At 42.4% G+C, this 23,352-nt stretch overlaps 2 protein-coding genes across 3 annotated transcripts in view; one reads left to right on the top strand and one right to left on the bottom strand.

The window, feature by feature from the left end:
* Positions 1-10,993, bottom strand: part of DGLUCY (D-glutamate cyclase) — a 123,040-nt gene extending 112,047 nt beyond the window's left edge. The window contains 2 exon segments of the mRNA XM_047797550.1: positions 8,468-8,569; positions 10,456-10,993. The gene's annotated coding sequence lies outside the window, so the exon portion shown is untranslated.
* A 188-nt stretch (positions 10,994-11,181) lies between these two features.
* Positions 11,182-23,352, top strand: part of RPS6KA5 (ribosomal protein S6 kinase A5) — a 187,952-nt gene continuing 175,781 nt past the window's right edge. For both annotated transcript variants that reach the window (XM_047795605.1, XM_047795603.1), the window contains exon 1: positions 11,182-11,309. In XM_047795605.1, the coding sequence (XP_047651561.1) occupies positions 11,201-11,309 (109 nt within the window). In that variant the 5' untranslated portion in view covers positions 11,182-11,200. The remainder of the gene's footprint in view (positions 11,310-23,352) is intronic.

The raw sequence follows: 23,352 nt of genomic DNA, 5'->3' as shown, positions 1-23,352 counted from the left end.
TTGTTATTGTTTAAAAAGTCAACTGGTGCAAAACTTATCATCTGATTCCATGGCTCCACAAATATCTAATCCCAAACTGGAGTCTTCCAGTCTTTTTAAAAAAATGGCTCATTTTCTATAGATCCTTTGGGACTTCTGGAGATACTCTGAGCTCTGCAGATACAGAAGAAGGCATGGCAACAGGGAGAGGATGGCATGGAGATGAAGATGATGATTCTGTATGTCTGACATGGAGGAAACAATATTGACTACTTATATTTTTTATTACTGTGTAACAGATGACGACACAAACTTCAGCAGCTTAAAACAATACTCAGGAGTTCCCGCCGTGGTGCAGTGGGTTAAGAATCCCACTGCAGTGGCCTGGGTTGCTGTGGAGGCACGACTAGATCCCCAGCCTGGTGCCGTGGGTTAAAGGATCCAACGCTGCTGCAGCTGCGGTGCAGGTCAACCCCTGGTTGGGGAACGTCCATATGCCGCAGGTGCAGCCATAACATAACATAAAACAAAACAACAAACACCCAGTTATGATCTCACAGTTCCGTGGTCAGAACTTGCTAGATCAAATGGGTGTTCCTTGCTTTGGGCCTCCCAAGGCTGAAACCAGGGTCCAGGCCAGGCTGGGCTTCTCCTGGGGCTCTGGCAGAGCATCCACTTCCAAGCTCATTCAGGCCATTGGCCGAATTCGGGTCCTTGCAGTTCTGGGCCTGAGGGTCTTGTTTTCTTGTTGGTTGTTGGCAAGTGGTTGCTATGGGCTCCTAGAGGCTATACTTAGGCATTTTTGTGTTGATCCTTCTTAAAGCCACATTGAAGGCTTTTCATGCCTTGACTCTCTGTGACTTCTGCCACCAGCTAGAGAAAGAACACGGTCAGCAGTTAAAGTGCTCATGTGACTAGGGTAGGCCGACATTGATCATCCCCATTTTTTTTTTTTTTTTGCTTTGCAGGGCTGTACTTGTGGGATATGGAAGTTCCCAGGCTAGGGGTCAAATTGGAGCTGCAGCTGCCAGCCTACACCACAGCCACAGCAAAGCGAGATCCAAGCCTCGTCTGGGACCTACACCACAGCTCACAGCAATGCTGGATCCTTAATCCACTGAGCGAGGCCAGGGATCAAACCCACATCCTCACGGATACTAGTTGGGTTGTTGCTGAGCCACAACGGGAATTTCCATCTCCAAATCTTTAAGTTAACTAATCAGTAAACTTAATTACACCTGTGCAATTCTTTTTTGCCATGTAACAGAACACAATCACGGAACCACACCTGAGGACAAAGGTCATGAGGGCCATTTTACTGCTGGGCCACACTACTGGGAAAATGACTATTACTTTATCCATGGTGTATTTTATGATAAAAATAACACAAAAGTACGAAGAAGAAGTTAAGAAAAAAAAAAAAAAAAGCCCCAGGGAGTTCCCTTCATAGCTCAGTGGTTAACAAACCCTACTGGTATCCATGAGGACCCTGGTTCAATCCCTGCCCTGGCTCAGTGGGTTAAGGATCTGGCATTGGGGTGAGCTGTGGTGTAGGTCGCAGACGAAGCTTAGATCCTGCGTTGCTGTGGCTATGGCGTAGGCCAGTGGCCGTAGCCCCAATTTGACCCCTAGCCTGGGAACTTCCATATGCCTCAGGTATGACCCTAAGAAAAGCAAAAAAAAAGCCCTGAATATTATCTCAATGAGTCCTTGCGCACAGACGCAGAGCAGAAAGATCAATTCCAACAGTGGAATTTTACTCTGCAAATTACATTTAAGTAAAATGATTAAAATTAATTTTATAGAAAAAGAAACTGAAATAAAATTGAGGGTATTGCTGAACTTTGGCTAAGTGTTTCTGTACCATAAACATTCTTGGAATATCTCCTTTAAGGATAAGAAAAATGAATATAAAAATCACCTAGACATTGGAATCAGGCTTGCCAAAAATGCTGCAGTTCATGCATTCTGTTTTTCAGAGTAATTATTTCCCTGCCATTACGAATGACAAAATTTACATACTAACAAGTTCTCCTACTGCCTTTTCCCCCAACTTTCCAATTTTTTTCCAATAATTTTTTTACAGTGTAAGAGTTTGCAGTGTTTACATTTTGTTTTTCAACCATAAATCCCAGAGCTGTTTAGTCTTAACTCTGTATTCAAAATTCATCTTCAACAGTTCTTTTTCAACTCTCAATTCTCCTCTTGTTTTGTTTGGATTCATCTTTTGGTTGAGTGGATTCAAATATAAAGAACTTTTTTTCAAGAATGTTCAAACCCTGAGTTTTTCATGCTCAAGAATGAGACTTGCCAATAGCCTTTATACTTAAAGCACAACTTGGCAGAATATAAAATTCATGAGTCACATTTTTATGCTCTTGACTTTTGCAGACTTGCTTCATTGTCATTTAATATTAATTGTTGATTTCGATTTTTTCTCTGGTGTGTTTTATCACAGATCACTTGGTACTGATTTTACCCTGACACACAGTGTGTGCTTTCTATCTGCTGACTCAAGCTTTCTTTTCAGTAAAGTTTCTTCCATTGCTCCATTTACCCTGGGTGCTTCTTCAGGAATGCCAGTTATTCATATATTGGATCTCACTGTTTATTTTCTGTAGCTCACAAATTAATGAATAATTTTAAACATTTCTTTGTTTTTTTTCATAGTGTGTCATTGTGTTTTTATTTATGTTCATTCTATTTTGGATTGATTCTAAAGTGGCTTTCCATTCTTTCCCTTTCTGGAGCTCTGCCTCTTTTGTTGCTGTGTCATTCCTTATTTATACCCCTGAACCTCCTCTTTGAGATTTCTAAAACAAATTTATAATTTGGCAATAACTCCAATAAGATGGGGAATTTTGTAGTAAGGAATAGCATATGAAGAGAGGAAGAAGAGCACGGAGGCACTTGATAGCTTTACTTCGGTGTATTTTCAAATCTGTTAATTTCCTCTCCATGAAAGAACGTCTCTTAGAGTCTCAGGTTCAGGTGCTCAAGAGGTTCCTGAGACCCTCAGCAGGGGCCTCTCAGTCTAGGCTCTCTGAGCAATAATCCAGCAATTTCCTTCTCCATCCCCTCCATCCTCTCATCTCCAGGAGATTCCTTTGGCTTGGAGGTCAGTTCACATATAACAGAAATAAACAAACAAATAAACAAACAAACATCAAATAAACATCAGCCTGACTTCTCCTTAATGTCAACCTTCTCTGCTATTATCCTGTTTGTTTGTTTGTTTGTTTCCGGTAAGAGCATTCCCTGTTTCTCCTCTGGGATCCTTGGATCTTGTTAGTCAAATGCAACTTTCAGTCATTTGGGTACCACTTCAGCAATTTTTGCCTCATCTGCATATCACCTCTATTATAACCAATATTCTTCTTTGAATCAGTTCCTAATGTTTACTTATTTAAAATGAGGGCATATCACCCCCATAAATGAAAAGCCAATATCACTTGCCGTAAATAGGAGGTAAATATTAAAATAAATGCCATGACAACACAACAGATAGTAAGTTCCAGGTAGATACAGTGATCTGAGGTCTATATTTTCCTGGTTAGAAAGAGAGATTAGTACAAATTAGAAAGAAGTTAAAGACCATTGGCACCAAACCAAGACTTTCTTCTTGATGTAATCACAAATGAGTGCAAGCTCTAAATGAATCACTTCTTCCTTACTCTATTTAATATAATTAAATGACTGTTCACATTCCACCTAAACGTATCTCCTCTTGCCCCAGTAACACAAGGTCCCCATTGCCTTTGGGAAACCCCACGCCAACCCAAGGATCGAATGACTTGGTCCTTCAGGACAATGACAGCAACATCTAAGAAAATAAGTTTCTGGCTCAAGGCTGGAGGCAGTGTACGTTGGCTCTCAGCACTTCACCAATTTCAGTACAGATTTTACAGTATTTGGCAGAAATATTTCACGGTTTGTGGTTTGAGGTTTCGAGAGTTTCCTTGTTTCATTAAAAGTGGGGCCTTTTCTGTGTTTTTTGCTTTGTTTTGTTTTTCGTGGCTTCCGGAAGATTTGGGGGAGCGTGTGTGAGAAGAAAGGGAGTAAAAATGTCTTTACGATCTTTAACTGTATATATTTGTGATGTGCAGGCCTCTGCAGTCTCTCCCAGCAATGTGCTGGTTGGCACAGGTCTGCATGGCCAGACCTAAGACCAGGTCCTCTGATTCAGTCTAATGTTCCTTCTCTGCTACATTTCTCAGCTTTGGGGGTTCTGGTTGGGACACCAGAATGCAGAGGGAGAAAACTGTCTAAATGCTACTGCCCCCCCCCCCCCCACTTTTCTTCCTGGTTGTGAACTCTGGTGTGTGTGCAGCTTCCCAGCATCCTTTTCGAGAAGAGTGGCCATCTGGTGGGGGTGGCTGCCCTCTGAGAGCATGAATTTCACACTCCCTAATTCTGCTGGTCTCCGTCCCTCAGTGAGTCCCTTTACTGGATCTCTGTCGGGTATGAAGGTTACTACAGGGTCAAGAACAGAATCAAGATGCTGATAATGTCAGTTTTGTCTTCTGGAAAGGTTTTCTTATCTGCGTATACATCTGAGTGTTTTTCTTTTTTTTTTTTTTTTGTCTTTTTGCTATTTCTTGGGCCGCTCCTGCGGCATATGGAGGTTCCCAGGCTAGGGGTCGAATCGGAGCTGCCGCTGCCGGCCTACATCATAGCCACAGCCACACCAGATCCGAGCTGTGTCTGCGACCTACTCCATAGCTCACGGCAACACCTTAACCCACGGAGCGAGGCCAGGATCAAATCTGCATCCTCATGGATACAAGTCAGGTTGGTTACTGCTGAGCCATGATGGGAACGGCCCTCCTAATTCTCTTAAATCCAAAGATGGGGAGTGTCTGGCTCCTGTTACATGACCAATGGGATCCTTAAGCCCTAAGGGTTCACACCTGGTGAGGTCCTCTGATCCTTTGCTTCCGCCCCACTCCACACCCCCATGCTAAGGATAAGATGACCACGTGCCTGGTGCCATAGACACAGGCCCACGAGATAATGGGATGAGCAGGGAACCTCCTTCCGGCACCAGGTACCGACAAGCCTGGTGAAAGACTGTTTCTAAGGGGAACAAACCTATTTTCAAGCTTCTTCCTCGGACTTTTCCCAGCCTTAGCAGAAACCTGATTTTCCTCTAGATACCTTCCCTTTCCCGGCCTTTTCATGGACAGGCTCACCCTCCCTTCTTGTCCATAGCTCAGAGCAGGAGGGAGCAGGGATGTTTTCCTCAATTCCAGCAGGTACATCCAGACCCCTGTCCATTATCTCAGCCCCTTTGTTTCTGCCTTTGATTCCAAGCCACCCTCTCATAGCACTATCTAATTGGTTAAGCCCCACCCACTATTTTATTTGACATTTTTCAGCCACTGACTTATAATTTTTCCTCCTATCCTATCCAGCATCATCATTACCTGCCATTATTTTAAAACTTCAACTTGCTCTAACTTAGCATCCGCTGTTCTAATGGTCATCATTAGAGGTGTACATTGTAAAATTGGTTTACATCATAATCGCTTGGGGAGCTTTCAAAAAAAAAAGATACCAAAGTGTAGGCCCTGCCTCAGACCAACTCACTCACACTTTTTCAGGGATGGGAGTAGTTTTTTTTTTTTAAGTATCCCAGGGGATTCCAATGTGTAGCCAAGGTTGAGAACGGCTGATTGACGCATCAAGGTCAGCTCCAGCTCCTGGATGCCATCCTCTTCTCCCCGATCACTAGTTTACTCCTGGCTTCACCGCCTTCACATCTAGCTGGAGCTCCAGGGTCACTTGTTTCAACCAGGTTGTTGTTCAACTGCTAGTCTCCAAACCCGAGGAGGACTGTAAGTTGCTAGATAGGGACATTTAACTGTCCCGATTTAGGCTTTCTTAGGCCACCTGAGTCCCCAGTGCCAGTCAGTGATCATCCAAGCTGGTTCCCAATATTTGTTTTCCACGGCGACTGATCTAAACTATGTCCACTCTCCTCAGATCCCAAATCCATCTCATCCCATCTCCCCTACCCCTTAGCACAGCTCTTGAATCTCTGCTACATGTGTGTACATCTGAGTAGTTTTTACAAGTAGGATCCGCTCATAGGGCCTATTCCTGCTTTGGTGAGATTACACTCACAATTGCCTATTCTTTTTATACCTACTCCTTAAATGTAGATTTCATACTTTTTCTCATTCATTCAACAAACATTTATTGAAAGCCCACTTTGGGTAAGGGCCAATGCTAGAGGCCAGAGATACTGAGATGAGATGACCAAGACACCCCCATGTCCATCAGCCGGTCCATGTCTGCCGCCAGCCCCTCTTCCCTCTCTCTTGCCACAATAAAGGACTTGGGGCTTCCTCCCATCAAAGGCAAGCCTCTCAGCCAGCCTCATCCACTTTTTCAGAGATTCTCTTCGATTCTCCAACCTCTCCCCCATCACCATCCAAACAAGTTCCAGTACTTCTCATCTTAAAAAACAATCGACTAGAAAATTACCATTCGAATATCACAGTCATAACTGCTATAGGCAAGATCCATAACTGCTATAGGCAAGATCCATCCAAGTGGCTGCTAAAATCAGTGGGTGGAAATTTAAAGAGAAACTGGATATTTGCATAGTCTAAGAGTATCTCAACTTACAATATCTATTACTTACAATGGGAAAATAATAACTTAAGAGAAATCTGGCAAACAGCACTTTAACCAAGTGTTTGAGGCTGACATTACAAACACTAAGAATATAAACTGCTTGTACCCTTGATATGATGAATTGACAAAGCATGTCACCTCTCTGGTCCTCTTGCCCAAAAGTGTAACTTCAATTTAATCAGAAACAGAACATTGGACAAATCCAAATCAAAGGGCATTCTTCAAAACTACTTGACCATGACATTTCAAGAGTTAAGGTCATGAAAGGCGAGGAAAGACCGAGGAACTGCTACAAGTAGGAGACTTAAAAACCATGACCACTAAATATAATGTGGGAAAACGGATTCGATGCTGGTACATTGAAATGTAAATCTCGCATAATCATGTCCTGGTTATACTCTTATTTTACTTATTCTTCAACCATTTAAAAAACATTTTAAAATTTTTATGAGAAAAGTGGTGAAATCTGTAGAGAGTCTGTAGTTTTTTTGGTAATCTTGTACCAATGGTCATTTCTCACTTGATGAGTGAACTATGGTATGTTTCACATTAACATTAGGGAAAGCTGGATGGAGGGTATGTGGCAACTCTGTATTGGTTTTGCAACTGATCTGCAATTTAAAAATTATCTGAAAATGAAAACTTAAAAAAAAAAAAATCTCCCTGGAGCCCTCCAGCTAGGGCCTTCCTTCTTTATTTTCCTTCAGAGGCAAACTCCTTGAAAAGATGTCCCTGTATACTGCTGTACTCTTACACCTCCCATTTGCTCTAAATCACTTTGGATTTTGTCATCAGTGACATCCAAGCTGGTGAATTTATGGGATCTTTCCAAGATTTCATCATCCGTGACCTCTCAGGGCCTGTAACCCAGCTGGCTGCTCCTTCCCTCTTGAAACACTTTGGTTTCCAAGATACAAACCTCTGGGTTTTTCTTCTACTGTTCTGGCTCCCCACTTCTTATTGCAATGTCTCATTGTTGACATTCCTAGACTTCAGTCCTGGGCCCCTCTTCTCTTCCTTTTGCATATTCTCTCCCCAGGGAATCTTATTCATACCTCGGCCTCCAATACCATCAATATAGGCCAGTGATTCCTAAATTTGTATCTCTATCCTGGACCTCTCTCTGCAGAACTCCAGGCTCATATGTCCACATAGATACTTAATGTTGGCACTGAAAGTCTCAAAATTAAAGTCTGGATATTCTCTCTGTAATGTGCTCTTCCATTAATTTACCCATCTCATTACAGTACCATCGCCCACTTCCATCCACCCAGTTGCACCTGCTAGAAACTTTGGTGTCGTTTCATGCACCCGTTTAATCCCCACCCATGAAATCAATCCTTCATGGAGTCCAAAATATATATCTAGACAACTTCCTCTTCTTTTTTGTATTGACAGCACCTCCTATCATCTTTTGCCCAGACTATTGTAATCACTTCCTAACTGGTCTCCCTATATCCCTGATTGCATTCTCCAGCCCAGTCGCCAAACACTAAACAGTGACCTTTTGAAAATACTACCCCAATTATATCATTCGCCCATTTAAATTCTTTCCATTGCTTCTGATGCCACACAAGAAAAACTCCCAAATGATTAACAGGCCTACCACAAACTTCATGACTGGGTCTCTGTCTCACCTCATCCCTTGCTTCCTGTGTTATGCCCGAATTTGCTTCTGCTCAATCCCTAAAATACAGTAGGCTCTTTGCCAGTCTCAGAATTTTGCATCTGCGTCTTCCTGCAACTTACAAAATTGTCAGTAGGACAATTGGTAACAAATACTTTGGTAGCAAACAACGTCAATATCTAAGTAGCTTATGCCTAAAAAGATTTATTTATTGCTCACATCTCAGTCGGCTGTAGGTCAGGGTGGCTCTTCACCACTCAGGGGTGCAGGGTTCGTCTAAACTGTGGCATGCTCCTATTCAACCTGTAACCTTTGTAGCCGCTGTGGGGAAAGAAGAGAGTGTGATCGATGAAGCATGGGGCCAGCCCTGGAAACGGTACACTTCATCTCTGCCCACACCCCATTGGCCAGATCACAGTCACATGACCCTAGCCTAACTGCAAAGGGAAAAAATATACTTTTCCTGTGTGTCCAGGAAGAGGAAACGAGACTGGTGAGCATCAGGCCAGTCTCTGCCACATCCTGGTTAAAACTTATTCATCTTTAAAGAATCAGCTTATACAATACTTCCTTATAAGGGCCTTCGACTTCCTCCAACCTAAGTTAGGTCCCCCCGATATAGTCTATTGTGGCGCCTTGTACTTTTACAGCAACAGTGGGAAGTTTACATTCCTTATATGATTATTTGATACTTATTTTCATTTCTAGACCATATGCTGTATAAGAGTGAGGATTATATCTGATTTGCTCCCACTGTGCCTCTAGCATCCATCACAGTACTTGGTTCATAACTGGTGTAGAAGATGTTGAGTGAACAAATGAACAGTTGCACACAGTCCTTCTCTAGCTCCAAACAGTGTGCTACTGGTGGAGGAGAAGGTCAAGTAGGCAGGCAGTCATGGTTTAGTGGGATGAATGTTCCAGGCAGGTGAGTCCAGGAAGCTGAGGCAACTTGAAGTTGCTGCTGAGGCTTCTTTACTTCCTCTTTAATGGCAACCTAATTCAGGGGCCTGCAAGCTAGAGTCTGCAGGCCAAATCTGATTTCCCCTGCCTGTTTTTTTTTTTAATGGCACAAGAGCTGAGAAACATTTTTATTATATTTTTAAATGTTTGAAAAAAATTAAAATATCATCACGTGAAAATTAAATTTCAATGTCCATTAATAAAGTTTTATTGGAACACAGCCATATCCACTAGTTTACTTATTGTTTATGACTGCCTTCATGCTGCAATAGGGGAGGTGAATAGTTTTGAAAGAGACCACATGGCCTGTAAAGCCTAAAATAACTAGTTACTATGTGGCACTTTACAGAAAAAGTTTTCTTTCCTCCTGATCTAATCCAGGCTTAGTTTAAAAATTCACTTCTGTGTGAATTATATCTTATTTTGTTTCTTTAACCCTCTCCTTTCCACATTATCTATCCACTGCCAGAAATTCCCATAAGTTCTATCTTTGGAACAGTGTTCTTGTTCTGCCATCTTTATCCTCGTCCCTTTAGTCCATCTAACCACTGTAACAACTTCCAAGAGAATAGCTTGATATTGTAGCCACTCTTTGAAATAAATAAATAAAATCTGCACTGCTTAGCACTGTAATCAAGGTTTTCTGTTATCTTAATGAACTTTACCTTTTTTAGCCCTGTCTCTTACTTCCACCCAACCTTAATCACTTAACCCACCCTTGCCTTCTCTACGTCCAGGTCTATGCTCACAGTTACCATCTCTGTGTGAAATATTTGATGCTGGTATTTCTATCTCACCTATCCTTTAAGTTGGTTATCTCAAATCTCTTCTTGCCCTCAGAGCCTGCCCAGCTCCTCTACTGAGAATAATTATTGCCATTTGTGCAGTTCTCTAACAGTTTGTACGACTGGTTTTATTTCAAATTCTGCTTTACGGTTCCTGTGTATATGCACAGATGTCTGCTTCTCATGTTCTATTGAAAGCTGTTTAGGGGCAAGAATTGTCTTCTATTTTATTAATCTTTGTAGCCTTTTGGTGTCCATGATGCGTCTTGTACAAATAGAAATGTTTATTCTTTGCAAAAGTCCTCATGGAGAGCTGGGAATGTGTTTTTTTTTTTTTTTTTTTTTTGCTATATCTATGAACTACCCGTACTTAAGCACGAACCCCACTTAACTTGTTTAGGGCTCACGAGGGCGAGTAACACCTCTTTAACACATGCTGTCTTCCAATCGGTCACATACCTGCGGACTCACGCCTGGGACCCTCAGGTAAGTCTGCAAACACGTGCATAAGAAGCGCTTTCCTCAAGCTCCTCCTCTGTCCATGGTGATTGGCGGACCAAAAGTTCCAATCAGCCCTCCCCGCCTCTTTCAGAAATAGCCAATCACAGACCCCGAGCGCCTCCTGACTACTAGACACTGTTTACTAACAGATGAAGCTGGGGAATAAGGGGTGTGACCGTTCTGGGAATGTCAGGGAAGGGAAGGTCCCGACTGCGCGTGCGCTGCAGCGGAGATGGGCGGGGCAGAGTCCCGGTCTCACCAATCGGAGCAGCCGCGCTCCGCCCTCTCCTGCCACCCCGCCAAGCAACAACAATTCGAGGAGCGGGGCGGGGCGGCTCCTGAAGCATCAGAGCGGGTTGTCCAATGGGAGCCGGCGTTGACAGATGCGCGCGCCCTTTGCCCAATAAACGATGGCGGCTCGAATGGCTCCTCTATTTTGCTGGCTGTGGGCGGAGCGGCTCGAAGGAGGAGGCGGCCGAGCAGGGGGCGGTTTGGTTGCGCGGTACTAGCGGTGCCCGTCGTAGGGGGAGGAGGCGAAGGAGCGAGCCGTGCGGCCAGAGCGGGAAAGCTACTCGTCTCAGCGTCCGAGTTCTGGAGCCGCCACATACCGGCTTCTGGGGCTGCAGCGGGAGCTGTGAAGGGCTGGGCGTCCGCTGTCTCCTGGGTCCCCTCGGAGGACCCCGCGGGATCGGGAAAGAAGAAGATGGAGGAGGAGGGTGGCAGCAGCGGCGGCGGCGGCGCCGCAGGGACCAGCAGGGACGGCGGAGCCGGGGAAGAGCAGCTCCTCACTGTCAAGCACGAGCTGCGAACCGGTGAGCGACCCCGCCCTCTGCCGGCCGGGCTTGGCGCGGGGGCGCGCCCCGAGGGCACGCGGGTGTCCGCGCGGGCCGGGGGCGCGGGGGGCGGGCCGGGGGCGCGGGGGGCGGGCCGGGGGCGGGGCCCTGCGGGCGGGGCGGGAGTCCAGGGGTCCCGGGAATTGGGGGCGCGTCCAAGGGGAGCTGGCCGAAAGTTTTCCGGAGCCCGGGAATGAGCGGCGGGCGGCGGGCGTTGGGGCCCGCGGAGCAGCCGACTGCTGCCTGTTGGCACTGACTCTGAGGATGTCTTCGCGCCCCCTTCCCGCACAGGTGACAAATCTGTCACTGCATCCTGTCTAGGGTGAAAGGTGCGCCTTCCTCAGTGTAGGGTGAACGACGCTTAGTTTTTGGAGCATGACTCACTTCTCCGCTCTTTTGGTTCCCTGTAGGGGTCCCTAAGGTGCTGGGTCTTGTGCAAGATAAAAGGGTGGCTGTCCGCCGGCCTTTTCAGGAGCCCAGTCTCCAGTGACCTAAAGAGGGATCGCGAGCTCCAGGGACTGAATGCTTTTATTTGCAGTCTTCATGAAATAGTATACTTGGCCTTGAATTTCTTTCATAGGTCTCTTGAGAAGAAGGCTCAGTAAATTTAAAGCTCTAGGTAAAAGCGACTGACAAGCCCCGCTTAAGCGCCCGTGTTCTGAGGTTTGGGTCGTTCCAAGCTTTATACTTGGTAGATTACTTTATTCGTTGTGGGTCTAGGTCATTCATTTTGGAAAATGCTTATTTGGACTCAGCAGTACAGTTTGGATTTGGATTTGTGGAGCCAGTCTCGTATTAGTCACCCTTTTTCATTTTTGAACAGATAGGACATTTTAATGAGTTGTTTATTATTACTATTAAATGTTCTTGTTAGTGTTTATTAAGGCTTTTGATTCAGCTTCTTTGGCATATTGGGATATTCTTTTATCGTTTAGACAAAGCTTATATAGCAGGTTTCAGGTGTTTTGCCTGCTACACCTTGCTACTGTTCTGAACAGATTGTAAAGTTAGATCTGTCATCCATTCTTTTAGTTTTTGTTATTTCCAGTTAGCCTTCCACTGAGCGCCAGTGTGGTGACTTAATTTAAGAGGGATGTCAGATGCATGCTTACTTATTTCAACCTTTTAAAACAATTGGTTTAAAAAATTTTTTTTTGGCCATTGTGTATTTGTTACATATCTTGAACCAGTTACTGAATAATGTTTTGAGTTCCTAGCACAGCCTGTGTAGGTCTGGTTGATTTTTCTCTCAATTTAATAGACAACCGATGTTTTCAAAGGGCCATTAAATAATTTATAAAGTAAACATTTAATCCGTATCTGCTTTGTGCCATGCTCAGTGTCGGGTGCTTTCTGGTGTGGAGATTTTGAATTTCTTTTTCTTTTCTTACATAACAAGTCACTGATTTATGTATGTGGAGTCATGCTGTACAGCAAAAGCTACTTGAAGTCATATGCTTCTCAGCCATTGACCAGGGAGCAACAAGCAGCTTTTTGCCTAATGACCAAGGCAACCTATTTTATCAGCAGTGAATCAACTGCTCAGTTTCTGGGTTTTGCAAACAATGCTAGTTTTGTAGAAAACAATGAGTACTGCTTTATTTCCCCTTCTCTACTAACCAAGTGAATCATCAGCCTCAAGTTTGCATTTTAGAAATTTTTCTGATGGGTGATGAGATTATACTGAATTCATTAGTACTGTTAACTGTCAGAGGAAAGGAACAGTCATTTTGATTTATTGCTGAATACTGGAACAACTGACCGGATATAGTGGTCAAAAACACTGTTAAAATATAACCTGAAAGATTTGCTCATCTTAGCCAACTGGGCCCCTGTCAGCACATGATGCTATAATAGGCACCAAAGTAATTTGATCTGATGTGGTCCCTTGCTTCTCAACATGTGGACAAGCATATAATCACGTCAAGTCAGCAGTTGGTGATTGTCCGTTTGTGCCAAACACTGTATTGTGTGCTGTAGGATGAGTGAGAAGGCAATGCAAGTTACCTATAAGGATAGGGAAATTGTTCCCCGAGTGTAGACTGAGTAGCAGGGTGTACTTGGACATGACATTGGAAGAGGCTTCATTCCAAACGCCGGCTCTGCCACTTACTAGGTATGTAGACTTGAGCAAGTCACTTCACTCTTTCAGACTCACCTCTTTCATCTACAGAAGTGAAGCTTGAATGAGACTCTTGGAAAAATGCTCAGCGGTTTGCTTGGCGTAAAGTAGGCGCTCAGGAGATGTCGGTTGCATGTAACTCTGAAGATCACTCCATCACAGTATCTTTTCCAGGGTCCCTTGGAAAGCAAATCACTCATTTGGTGCTTAGCCTACGCGGCATTGCCAGGCTGTCATCTTTTTCTGAATGTGTCTTGCCTTCTGAAGTAGAGTGTAAGCTCCCTGTGATCCCCACTGTTTAGCAGCCTCTTCAACAACATTTAACACACAGAAGTGTAGTAATTGATTTACTTGTCTGTGCTGGACTCTAAGGTCCTTCAGAGAAGACACCATGTCCTTTGCCCATTTTCGGCCCCTCTCATTGGTAGGTACTCACATATCTGTTGAATGAATGCGTTGAAGATATGGAAATCCAGAACAAAGTGTAACAACTGATTGTATTCCCAGTATCTTGTAGATGTTAGGTGGCTGATAAATTGATGACTATAAAAGCTAAAAATGAAGAGGAAAGGACTGATTCGGTCCGTTAAACATATATTTCTTGACACTTTCTGATTTCTAGGCTAAATGGTACTGATGATACAAAAAAGGAGTAAGAAAATCTCTTGCCCCCTGATGGTAGGGGAGGAGGCCATGAAACCATTTATTAAGATATATTGTAAGATGATAATAGAAGGATATACACGGTATAAAGGTAGCAGAGAAGAAGGATTTTTAGGATTTGAATAATCACTGTTCAACAACAGCAGCAAAAAAGATGGAGATGTTATTGAAAGTATATTGGGTTATATCTTATTTTTCAAAAAATATTTCATTACCTCTTCTGTACTGAGTTCTGTTTTATATGCTGGTGTTACCAGACACATATGGTCTTCCCACCAGAAGAACAAGATTGCCTCAGGAATCAAGCCTGTTGTCTGTACTTGCTCCATAATGAATCTTTGCTTGTCTCTATGCACGGGGTTCTTTCTTCTCCACTGCTGTTCACCTTTTTCCACATGGCAAAGAGCATGGCTGCTGATAGACCCCAAGTTTGACATTTTACAGCTCTGGTTATCGCAGAGACAACTGCTTTTTTTTTTTTTTTATCAACTTTAGGTACAAAAATCATATGGAAGGATTTTATTAGCCTGACTTTGGTAAGGTGCCTGCTTTTGGATCGTTCACCTCAGGCCAGGGAGTGGGATCAGGTGCTACTAACATGGCAGCTACTATAGTGAACATGAAGATGGGGGTGAAACTGAACTCTTGGAAGAAATTTCCTTAGACCTCCATCATTAGGAGAGAGAGCCTAACCCTGAGGCGCGGGTCTATTGCTGTGTAGCATATTATCCCCAAATTTCGTGGCTTGAAGCAACATAGGTTCTGTGGGTCAGGAATTCAAGGGTTGCTTAGCTTGCTGGTTCTGACTCAGGGTCTCTCATGAGTGGTAGTTGAGATATTGGTCAGAACCACGTTCACCGGAAGACTTGTCTGGGGCGGGAAGTTCCCTTCTAAGACATCTCCCTCATGTGTTGTTGGCAGGATGCTTCGTCCCTTGCCATGTGGACCTTTCCATACAGCTGCTTGAATGTCCTGGTGACAAGACAGCTGGTTCCCCTAGAACAAGTGATCAATGAGAAAGAGCAAGGTGGAAGCCCCAATGTCTTGTTTTGTTTTGTTAAACAGCTCTTTTCAGATGTAATTTACATGCCGTAAAATCCACTTGTTTTAAGCTGTACAGTTCAGTGAATTTTAGTATATTTATAGTTATACAACCATCACCACAATCTAATTTTAGAACCTTTCCATCACCCTAAAAAGAAACATCTCACCCATTTATATCAGCCATTCCACATTCCCACCACCCACCCCAGCCCTAGGCAACCAACCTCTAATTCTGCTTTCTGTCTATATATTTGCCTAGGGACATTTCATATTGTGGAACTTTATAATACGTGGCCTTTTATGTTTGACTTCTTTCGCTGAACATAGTGTTTTCAAGATTGATCCATTTGTAACAAGTATCAGCACTTCGTTTTTCAAATGGATGGATAGTATTCCATTGTGTGGATATGCTGTATTTTGTTTGTCCACCCATCAGTTGATTGACATTTGGGTCATCAGTTGTCATGACTGTTGTGAATCATGCTGCTGTGTGCTTGTATTTGGATACATGTTTCTGTGTGGACCTGTGTTTTCATTTTTTCTTGGGTAGATGTTAAGAGTCAAATCCTGGATCCACATGGTAAGTCTGCACTTAACCTTGTAAAATTTCCAAAGTGGATGTACCACTTCGCAGCTCCACTAGCAGTGTACAAGGGCTCCAGTTTCTCCACATCCTTGCCATCTCTTGTTGTGGTCTGTCTTTTGCTTATAGCCATTCCTACTGAGTATGAAGTGGCATTTCACTGTGGTTTTGATTTGTGTTTCCTCTTGACCAGTGATGCTGGGCATCGTTACATGTGCTCATGAGCCATTTGTATGTGTTTAGAGAAATGTCTATCCAGATCCTTTGCCCATTTTTTAAATGGTTAATTTGTGTTTTCTTTTTACGGCTGCACCTGTGGCATGTGGAAGTTCCCGGGCTAAGGGTAGAATCAGAGCTGCCATTGCAGACCGCTGCCACAGCCACAGCAACACCAGATCCAAATTGAACCTGGGATCTACGCTGCAGCTTGCGACAACGCCCAGTCCTTAACCCACTGAGTCCAGGGATCAAACCTGCATCCTCACAGACACCGTGTCAGGTTCTTAACCTGCTGAGCAACCATGGGAACTCCTAATTTCTCTTTTTATTTTTGAGTTATGAGTTATTTATGTATTCTAGATACAAATCCCTTATCAGATATATAGGTTGCAAATATTTTCTCCCATAAAGTGGATTCTCTCTTTTTTGTTTGTTTATTTGGTGATATCCTTAGAAGCACTGATGTCTTTAATTTTGATGAAGTCCAGTTAATTTTTTTTTCTTTTGTTTCTTGTACTTTTGGCTTTGTATCTAGGAAATCATTGACTAATTCAAAGTCCTGAAGATTGATGTCTCTATTTCCTTCTCAGAGGTTTGTGGTTTTAGCTGTTACAGTTAGGTTTTTGATATATTTGTTGAAAGACTGTTCTTTCCCATTTTATTGTCTCCACTCGTTTGTCAAAAATTAGTTGACTGTAGATGTATGGGTTTATTTATGGACTCTCAGTTCAGTTCCACTGATTTTTATGTCTGTCCTTATGTCAGCACCACACTCTCTTGACTACTGTAACTGTTCTTTTTTTTTTTTTTTTTTTAAGTTTTGAAATTGGGAATTATGAGCCTTCCAACCTTGTTCTTTTTCAGGATTGTTTTGGCTATTTTGGGTCCCTTGAATTTCCACATCAATTTTAGAATTAGCTTGTCAATTTCTGCAAAGAAGCTGTGATTCTGGTAGGGGATTGCATTGACTCTGTAGGTCCATTTTGGTAGTGTTGCCATCTTAGCATATTAAGTCTTGTGATCCATGAACATGGAGTAGTTTCCCTTTCATTTAGAACTTCTTTAATATCTTTCAACATTTTGTAGTTTTCAGCATATGTGTTTGTACTTCTTTTGTTAAATTTATTCCTAAATATTTTATTGTTTTTTGATGGTATTGTAGAATAGGTATTAATTTAATTTTTGGATTGTTCATTGAAATTATATAGAAATACAATTATTTTTGTGTATTGGTCTTATATCCTGCAACCTTGCTGAGCTAGTGTGTTAGTTCTAAATATACTATAATATGTATATATTAGCTAGTGTATATATCAGCTAGTATATTAGTTTTTAGATGTCTTACAAAATTGTGTCATCTGCAAATAGAGATAGTTTTACTTCTTCCTTTCCAATATGCATGCCTTTTCTTTAATTTTCTTGCTTAATTGCCTTGGCTAGAATCTTCAGCACAGTTTTCAATAGAATTGGTGCAAGTACATATTACTGATCCTAGGAAGAAAGCTTTAGTCTTTCACCATTAAGTGTGAAGTTAGCTGTGGGTTTTTCATAAATGCTTTATTAGACTGAGAAAATTCTCTTCAACTTTTTTTTTTTTTTCGCTTTTTCTGGGCTGCACCTGTGGCATACCAAGTTCCCAGGCTAGGGGTCTAACTGGAGGTGCAGCTGCTGGCCTACACCACAGCCACCACAACACAGGATGCGAGCTGCATCTGCACCTACACCACAGCTTGTGGCAACACCATATCCCCAACCCACTGAGCCAGGCCAGGGATTGAGCCTGTATAATTATGGATACTAATCGGGTTTGTAACCCACTGAGCCACAATGGGAACTCCTCTCTTCTTTTCATAGCTTGGGTGTTTTTAATCATGGAAAGACATTGGATTTTTTTTTTTTTGCATTTATGGAGATGATCATGTGCTTTTGTTTTTTGTTTTATCAATAAGGTATAGTGCATTAATTAATTTTGAAATGTTAAGCCAGCCTTATATTCCTGGGATAAATCCCACTTGCTAATGGTATGTAATTTTTTTTTTAATTCACCTTTCTGAATTCACTTTGCTAATAGTAGAGGATTTTTGTGTCAATATTTGTCTCTAGTTTTGTTTTTTTGTAATGTCTTTGTCTGGTTTCTCCAAAATTTTGTTTGATTGATTTCTGCCGCCAGGTAAAGACCTTACCTGTTTGCTGTCAGCCATACTTAGGGTCTTCTAAGTAAAGGCTAGCAGACGTCAGGGGTGGATTACATTTCTAGCTCTGCCCCCCAACTTTCTATGCCCTGGGATAAGTCATTTCATTTTCTGAGCCGAAATTTTCTCATCCATAAAGTAAATGTGTTAGACTTAGTTATCTCTAGAGCATATACTGGCATTAAATTGGCGTTCTATGGAATTTCTCTGGAAATCTTGATACAGGTAAAAGTCCACAGTAGTAGTGTACTTTAAAAAATAATTCTGTTTTGACAGAGGATTCATGATTGAATCCCATTGAAAAATGATTCCCTGATGCTCTTTGACTATGATTCCACTTATAGTGATTTAATTTCTAATTAGCTCTTTAGGAAAATGATTATAATAAAACACTTTGAAAGATTTCAATGACAGTCTTAGTTGTCTGTGAGAGCAGTGCAGCTCTCCTTTTTATAGTATACATGCAAAAATAAATATTTGTGTGTGTGTGTATTTTTATGGTTCATTTCCTTTTTTCACATTTCCTTCACCTTGAGAAGAGTAGGCAGAATTCATGCTCTTTCTTTAGCTTTAGAAGATACACTAGGAAAGTAAAAAATATCACTAGGTTATTGCTAGTACCCTCACTTAATTCCTTAGATACTAGACCTTAAAAGAAAATCCCTTCTTAATTGTCTACCATGAGTTTTAGAGATTAAGAAAATGATCTTTTTGGGCAAAGGAGGTTGCATCTCAGCCCATTAAGTCAGAGGGGCTTCAAGTAGATTTTGTATTTGTAGTCAATGGTAGGGAACCTTCTCAGGCAGCAAGTCTGCTGTTGTCTCAGACCCAACATTAACCTGTACTGCAAAGCAAGAAAGAATCTTGAAATCTCAGCTTTCTGAAGACCTAAAGTGCTTTGATGGGCAGGATTGACTTCTTCCCCTGAAAAAGAAGCTGGTGCTTGGTGAAAATTCCTCCAGGGAAAAATCTAGCATAATAACATCATGTGTTGACTGAAGCTTTACAATTAAATACACTGTGGAGAGATATCAGTCTCAAAATGCAGTGGGAAGGAGGGTTTGTTGCGGTTTTCTCCTTGGAGCTCCCAGAATGATTGGTAGATCTCTGTGCACCTCAAAGGTATGAGTGCTCCTACAGTCCTCTTGTTTTTCAGGGAAGATGAAGATCTTGCCCTCATTACATTTGTCCCTAACAGTGTCCCTCTCGGTTTAGCTCTAGCTGTTCCTTCCCAAATCAAATAGTTTCTCTGGACTTCATACCTTCTTTAAGTTGTGAGTGAGCTGGTTACCTTAAAAAAAAAAAAAAAAATACTCTTTAGGCATCCTGCCCTGCAACTGCAGAGAGAATAGGCGGGGAAAGTTCCCAATTTTTAGCAGAGTCCTGGGTATTGCAGTCTTTTTTTTTTTGATTTCACACTTGTTTTTGTGTAGGTGTGCTTCTTTTTATATAATTAGTGTGTCCCTGACCAAAACTTGTGTAAATAATGTTTTTCATTTATCAAATTATTTGCCATAGAGAGAGTGAACTTGGTACTTAAAATAGTTCTATGATTAACTCTTGAATTAAAAAAATCTTTTGATTAAGTTTTTCCGTTGGTGATTTTCCTGTTAATTATGCAAATTTGGCCTTACATTGCTACTTTTCGGACACAGTCCTTACAATTTGTAAACTGCGGGTAGCTCCAAACAGGTAAATGATGGAATCTTGTGTGGAATCCCCCTCCCTAGCCCCCGGATGTCCTAACCTGGAAACCCGCAAATATGTTTCCTACATGACGGAGAGACCTTGCAGATGTGATGAAGGGGGGGGGGGGGAGATTTTGCAGGTGGGCTCAGTGAAATCACAGGGTCCTGAGAAGAGGTAGGTTAGACAGGTCAAGAGTCAGAAAAGGCGTGGTAAGAATGGATGTGGATGGGGAGAAGGAGATGTGACAATGGCAACAGGGATGGCTGTGATGCCATTGCTGGAAGGGGGCCATGAACCAAGGAAAGCAAGTAGGCTCTAGATGCCAAAGAACAGATATTCTCCCTGGAGGGTCCAAAAGGAATGCAGCTCTACTGTCATTTGATTTTAGCTGTGTAAGACCCTCTTTGAGACTTCTGATCTCCAGAACCGTAATAAGACAAATTGATGTTTTAATAAACCATGCAGATTACATAACTTTTTACAGCAGCAAGAGGAAACGAACACGTCTTGCTTAAGATTGGATGAACCAAGAGAGTTTTGCCCCAGGCTTGGGTAACTGAATATGATCCCAGTGTGAAGCAGCCAATCAGAATGATTTAGTAGAAAATGGTAGCACATGTCATTCTTTGTAGAGGTAGAATGAGGGCCTCTCTCGGGAATCCCCAAGAAGACATTCCTTTCTGATTTTAGTCTCAAACCTGGCTGAGATGCTTTTGACCAGCTCTTGGGTTTTTCACGTGGATGCTGTGAGGTGGATCCCTGGAGCAGACCTCTTTTATCAAGTTGGTGGCTAGAAAGCTTCGCATCTCAAGCCTGTGTCACAAAAAAAATTGTGTTCTGACATCCCATCTTGAGCCTCTTCCTGGTGTCACTTTATGTCCTTAACCTTTCTTCTTAATTTTCTTTCTTCTTTTATATGCTTTAGTTAATTTACCTTAAATCTTTTCTGGACCAAGGCAGAAATAGGTAAATATATAATTAAATAAATGCATTTATATCCAAACACATATTTACAAACTGTGAGTAATATGGACAATATGGAAAGATACTGAACTTTCTATTTAAGAAGTGTTTTGCTTCTTAACTAAAATCTTTATCATGTAGTGTTCATGCTATTTTTATATTTCTCCTAAAAATAAAAAAAAGTAAGGTCTCTGATTAGGTAATAGCATTTTAGGCTTTTTAAAAAATCCATAGTGAGAAATCAGTGAAATGAAGGCATATTTTTAAAAGCAAATTTTATTGGCAAGAAGGTGGAGGTCATACCAGGGCTATCTTTGTACCAGGCAGTTTTCTACATTAGTGGGATATCCTGTCATCTTTTTAAAAAATGAGATTTATTGCCTGTACTGAGCAGCACATATATCTTAATATATTTAGAGTTTCTTTTTTCTTTTCTTTCTTTTTTTTTTTTTTTTTTTTGGCTGCGTCTGTGGCATGCAGAAGTTCCCAGACCAGGGATCCAACCACACCACAGGTGTAACCAGAGCCACAGCAGTGACAACACTGCATCCTTAACCTGCTCAGCCAGGAGGGAACTCAGGCATATCCCATCAGTCATTGGAAAATTCCGTCAACCAAAGCCCTCTGTCCTCTAATCACATCCATACTGGAGTGGAATGTTATGCTTTTCCCCCAAGGAAAAACTAATTCAAATACATAATAAGGATAATGTTGCACCACAAATCTAAGTGAATGATGCTGCATTAAAAGGGCATGACCATCAAATCTTAGCAGATTTGTGTTAACTCTTTCCCATGAACTTGCCCCTGTTTTTCCTTTATACCCATGTCCTTTGTTTTGTAAGGAAACATCATAATTGGGGCTAGATTAAAACTAATCTAAGGGGCACACTCAAATCAAACTCCTAATTTAGATGTCATTTCGTCAAGTATAAGCTGAGCCGAAGAGCCACAGTTTTATTCATCCATTAAGGATTTGTTGATAGTATTACCTGGCACCGAAGCAGATGCTGAGTTTTAGCAGGGAATGAGGTAGACATGGCTCCTAGCCTCCCTGAACTATACCTAAGAGAAAGACCTCAAGGACGTAATTATCCAACTATAGTATTGCAGTAGTGATAAACCATGAAGAAGTACGGCTTGTATGAGCGAGTCTAACAGGGTGGCCTGGCCTCGTTGGAGGGGTGAGGGAAGGAAGGCTTCTATGAAGTAGGAATGTTCTGTGGAGGCCCTGGCTCTTAGGGGGTGATGAGTGGCAGGGGGGTTGGTTAAGCCTTTCTGCCGAAGGGAGTGACACAGATGGTCCTAAGGTGGGAGATGGCTTGGCATACCGGGTTTACTGGAAGAAAGGCCTCGGTGGCTTGAACATCGTATCCACACAGGAAGGTCATGGGGAATGGGGCTGAGCAGGTAGCCGGGGCCAGTGGCGCAGTGTTGTATAGGTTGTAAGAAGTGCAGGCATTATCCTGAGCACGGTGTGAAGCTGTTGAAGGATTTTTCAGAGATGACTTTTTCACTGTAAAAAATGACTCCCTTGCTGTGAGCAGAATGGAGGGAAGAAGTATCTGAAGGGAGTCCAGTTAGGAGGCTGTGGCCATAATTCAGATGGAATATACCAGTTTGGACTGATTGGGTAACAATTAGGGATTAAGAATTGTGAATATATTTGAGATGTCTTTAGGAGGTAGAATCAACAGAACTTGATATTGTAGTGATATGGGATTTTTGGGCTGGAACAAACATATGTTTGAAGGGACCATTTGTTCAAATGGTGTATTTAAAAAAATTTTTATTTTTGTCTTTTTAAGGCTGCACCTGCAGTGTATGAAGTTCCCAGGATAGGGGTCGAATTGGAGCCATAGCTGCTGGCCTTCCCCACAGCCACAGCAACGCCAGATCTGAGCCATGTCTGCACCCTACACCACAGCTCACCGCAAAGTTGGATCCTTAACTGAGCAAGGCCAGGGATCAAACCCACGTCCTCATGGATGCTAGTCAGGTTCATCAATGCTGAGGCACAGTAGGCACTCCAAATGGTATATTAATTTTTGATTGCTGCATAACAAATTACCACAAACTTAAGTGGCTTGTAATAGCATCCATTAGTTAGCTCACCATTCAGTATTGAAATTCCTCGAGGCATGGCAAAAATCAAGGTAGGTAGCCTGAGCTCTTGTCTGGAGGGTCTGGGTGAAAATTTACTTCCAGGCTCATTGCTGCCACTGGCAGATTTTCATTCCTGCAGTCGATGGCCCGAGGTCTCCGTTTCCTCAGTGGCTGTCTGCTGGGGCGCTCTGTCGCTTGTAGAGGCCATCTGCATCCCTTTTCATTTGGTCCCTCCATCTTCAGGCCAGCAAAGGTGTGCTTCCTGTGCTTAGACTCCGTGACTTCCAGATCTTCTCTGATCTCTAGGCTTCATGTGATTAGGTCCGACCTACCTAGACACTCTTCCCATCATAAGGTCAACTGATTTGGAATTTTAGTTACATCTGCAGCAAAAATCCCTTTATCCTAGGAGCGATAGCATATTCAGTCACTCAGGGGAAGG

This window comes from Phacochoerus africanus, chromosome 9, assembly GCF_016906955.1.
Source record: "Phacochoerus africanus isolate WHEZ1 chromosome 9, ROS_Pafr_v1, whole genome shotgun sequence".
Classification (NCBI taxonomy): domain Eukaryota; kingdom Metazoa; phylum Chordata; class Mammalia; order Artiodactyla; family Suidae; genus Phacochoerus; species Phacochoerus africanus.
This window is presented reverse-complemented; position numbering and strand designations above follow the sequence as displayed.